The sequence below is a fragment of the Anopheles aquasalis genome, chromosome 2, assembly GCF_943734665.1.
Source record: "Anopheles aquasalis chromosome 2, idAnoAquaMG_Q_19, whole genome shotgun sequence".
NCBI classification, from domain to species: domain Eukaryota; kingdom Metazoa; phylum Arthropoda; class Insecta; order Diptera; family Culicidae; genus Anopheles; species Anopheles aquasalis.
Window position 1 is genome coordinate 89,480,647 of NC_064877.1, and position 2,500 is coordinate 89,483,146.

At 43.9% G+C, this 2,500-nt stretch overlaps 4 protein-coding genes across 15 annotated transcripts in view; 3 read left to right on the forward strand and 1 right to left on the reverse strand.

The window, feature by feature from the left end:
• LOC126570476 (rap1 GTPase-activating protein 1) overlaps positions 1-613 on the forward strand; it is a 119,407-nt gene extending 118,794 nt beyond the window's left edge. For all 12 annotated transcript variants that reach the window (XM_050228254.1, XM_050228256.1, XM_050228257.1 and 9 more), the window contains one exon: positions 1-613. This exon is cut by the window's left edge and continues 1,783 nt beyond it. The gene's annotated coding sequence lies outside the window, so the exon portion shown is untranslated.
• Positions 1-2,500, forward strand: part of LOC126570479 (sialin) — a 121,324-nt gene that overhangs the window by 98,931 nt on the left and 19,893 nt on the right. The gene's annotated exons all lie outside the window — the stretch shown is intronic.
• Positions 627-1,920, reverse strand: LOC126570480 (histidine protein methyltransferase 1 homolog). The gene is made up of 3 exons (XM_050228270.1): positions 1,867-1,920; positions 1,613-1,806; positions 627-1,548 (listed from the first exon to the last, which is right to left on the reverse strand). The coding sequence occupies exons 2-3, from the start codon at positions 1,662-1,664 to the stop codon at positions 728-730; spliced, it is 873 nt and encodes a 290-aa protein (XP_050084227.1). The 5' UTR covers positions 1,665-1,806; positions 1,867-1,920; the 3' UTR covers positions 627-727.
• LOC126570478 (uncharacterized) overlaps positions 1,910-2,500 on the forward strand; it is an 11,188-nt gene continuing 10,597 nt past the window's right edge. The window contains exons 1-2 of the mRNA XM_050228267.1: positions 1,910-2,142; positions 2,208-2,500. The exon at positions 2,208-2,500 is cut by the window's right edge and continues 1,956 nt beyond it. Coding sequence (XP_050084224.1) covers positions 2,072-2,142; positions 2,208-2,500 — 364 coding nt within the window. The 5' untranslated portion in view covers positions 1,910-2,071. The remainder of the gene's footprint in view (positions 2,143-2,207) is intronic.

Below are 2,500 nucleotides of genomic sequence, written 5' to 3' on the forward strand. Positions count from 1 at the left end.
TGCCGACGCGCCGCTTCAGTATCAGTATTTGTCCTTTCCGCTTCGTATGGCCCCCAAAAAAGGGGAGTTAGGATGGTCTATCGATGTTATACGGCTAATGAACGGCTCCTGCTGTTGAGCCCACTGCTTCAAGATACCAAAAACCAGGACACCGAGCGGGTCTCTCTCCAGAGGGAGACCTGATGCGGTACCAGATGAAAATCGCTGAGGTTATGGTGGCACACGATTGTTCTTGTTTGTTGCAAAAAGAAGAAAATGTTCCCAATAATCCCATTACCACAAAAGCAGAATATGTTAGCGAAGGTAATAGTACCTCCTAGTACGTGAAATACCAAAAGAGAGAAGGAAAGAGAGAAGGAGGGATAGAAAGAGGAAGAGAGAGAGAGAACGAAAGAGAAAATATACACCTAAAAATAAAGTTAAAGAAGATCTAGAATAATACATTACATCGCAAAGTGGAGCGAGGGAGTTGAAAAAGGGCAAGAGAAAAGAGGAAAACTATTGAATAGATGTATACATAGAAGACAAACAATCACACACCACACAGATACACATCTAAATTTACTACAAAATCTAGTAGAGTATATATTTTAAATATATCTTTCAAAGCAAACTCGCTTCTGTCTTTCACTTTGCACCATTCTTCCCACAAAACCATCCGAAAACTTACATGAGAGTTTGCTGTTTAAAATTCGTTTGACGATCGTTTATTCACTTTTCAGCGGTGTTAATCCTCATCGCGTTTCATAATTTTAAGAATTTCTCGCTTCACACCAGAGTTACATTTCCATACAACTTTGTACCGAAACCGAGCGTCTTCATCCATTTCCGTCTCGAACAAGCGCGTTCCGCCACCGACACCGAAGTAGTAGGTTTTAGCGGCTAGGTAAACGGCTCCCTTTTTCGCTAATTTTCGATCGAAGAGATCCAACAGTTTTCGATAATTTCCTGTGTTGTAAATCGTTTCCGAGGATAGTATAATGTCGTACTTGGTGTGGTACTTTTCCGTGAAGCTTGCCCAGTCACCGGCGAAAAATCGCACCGAAGAATCTTCCTTCTTGCCGCTATCTTCCGATCGGCAGTTGATATCGTAGTTTATCATCGTCAGCTTCGTGAGGACATCCTTATTATAATCCTGAAAGTGTACTTCACCGGCGCCGAAAAGTTTCGCTTCGATACCAAGAATGCCAGCGCCACAGCCTAAATCGAGCACCTTCTTGCCCAAGATTTTCTTCCGATCTTCTTTGGCCAGAAACTGCCCCAAATCAAAAGTGCATTCCCACACCTTCAAACCGCCTTCATAGCAACCCGGAACCAGATCAGAGTGATCCGATTCGGCGCTCAAAATATCCTCTTCGAACGTTTCATCCAGCAGTGCCAGATTGTTAAGATACTCGATCGTACAATCCGGAGTTGGTTGGAAGGAGCTCACCACGTCCGGGTTGATGGTAGGAGGTTCCGGCAGCATCGCCAGTTCCTCGCAGGGATAAGCAGTAGGCGCTGAGGGTGCACTTTTTTCGCTGTTTGATTGCTCGCATTTCTGCTCCTCTGAAATATTGAATGCATTGAAAGTAGAAGTTATCCGCAAATGTAGCGCAATGTAGTAGTTTACCTTTATCACCGACTTCCGTTTCTGAATCAACTTGAAACCCAAATTTAAACATTTTGCCTGATTCACTCTGGCGTTCAATCCTAGGACGACGATCAGCTTTCGATTTCAGTTTGTTTCATTTCCATTTGTTTTCCCGGCGGCAAGGAAGATTGGTTTCCAAACGCTGTTTGACAGAACGGGGCTACTTGCTTGATCTAAAACAAAGCAATTGTATCAATTAAACGAGCAAAAGCAGATAAAACAGCAGATAAAACCTTGAATTCTTCCGGATTTCCTGCTTATCAACAAACGCATGCTGCCTGATGAACGTAAACAAAAGCGCGAATGTCAAAAATTGAAAAAAGCAAATTTTTGGACAGTCCTCGCTCATCGCAGCCCACCGTGCCGGTGTGTTTTGGATTCGATTCAGAGAACGTAAAATCGCGATTTTAGCAAAGTACGAGTACAAACATTCTCTAAATGCCTTCGTACTGTGTAATACAAGGTTGTAACTTCAAATACACGCACAGTGAGGATGTTTCCTTCCACAAGTAAGTAGAATTAAGGCAAACTTATGTAGCAAACAAACTTTACAAGAACCTCGGTTCCGAAACAGGTTTCCGCTTCGCAATCGGGAGTTACTAAAACGATGGATCGAATTTGCAAATCGTGACCAAGACTGGTTCCCAAGTAAATGGAGCTGCATTTGCAGTCGTCACTTCCAGGCGGCCGACTTCCGTGACTGTACTTTGCGAAGGAATCTTTCCAACAGTGCAATTCCATCGATACGCGCTCCATCGAAAGAGGTTGCCAGCACGGACAGCTCCGTGATATCTGCACCGTACGAGCCGCAAGAGCTACCGCAGCGAGCTGATGAATACTATACCACGGAGGAGCTGGAAGGCCAAT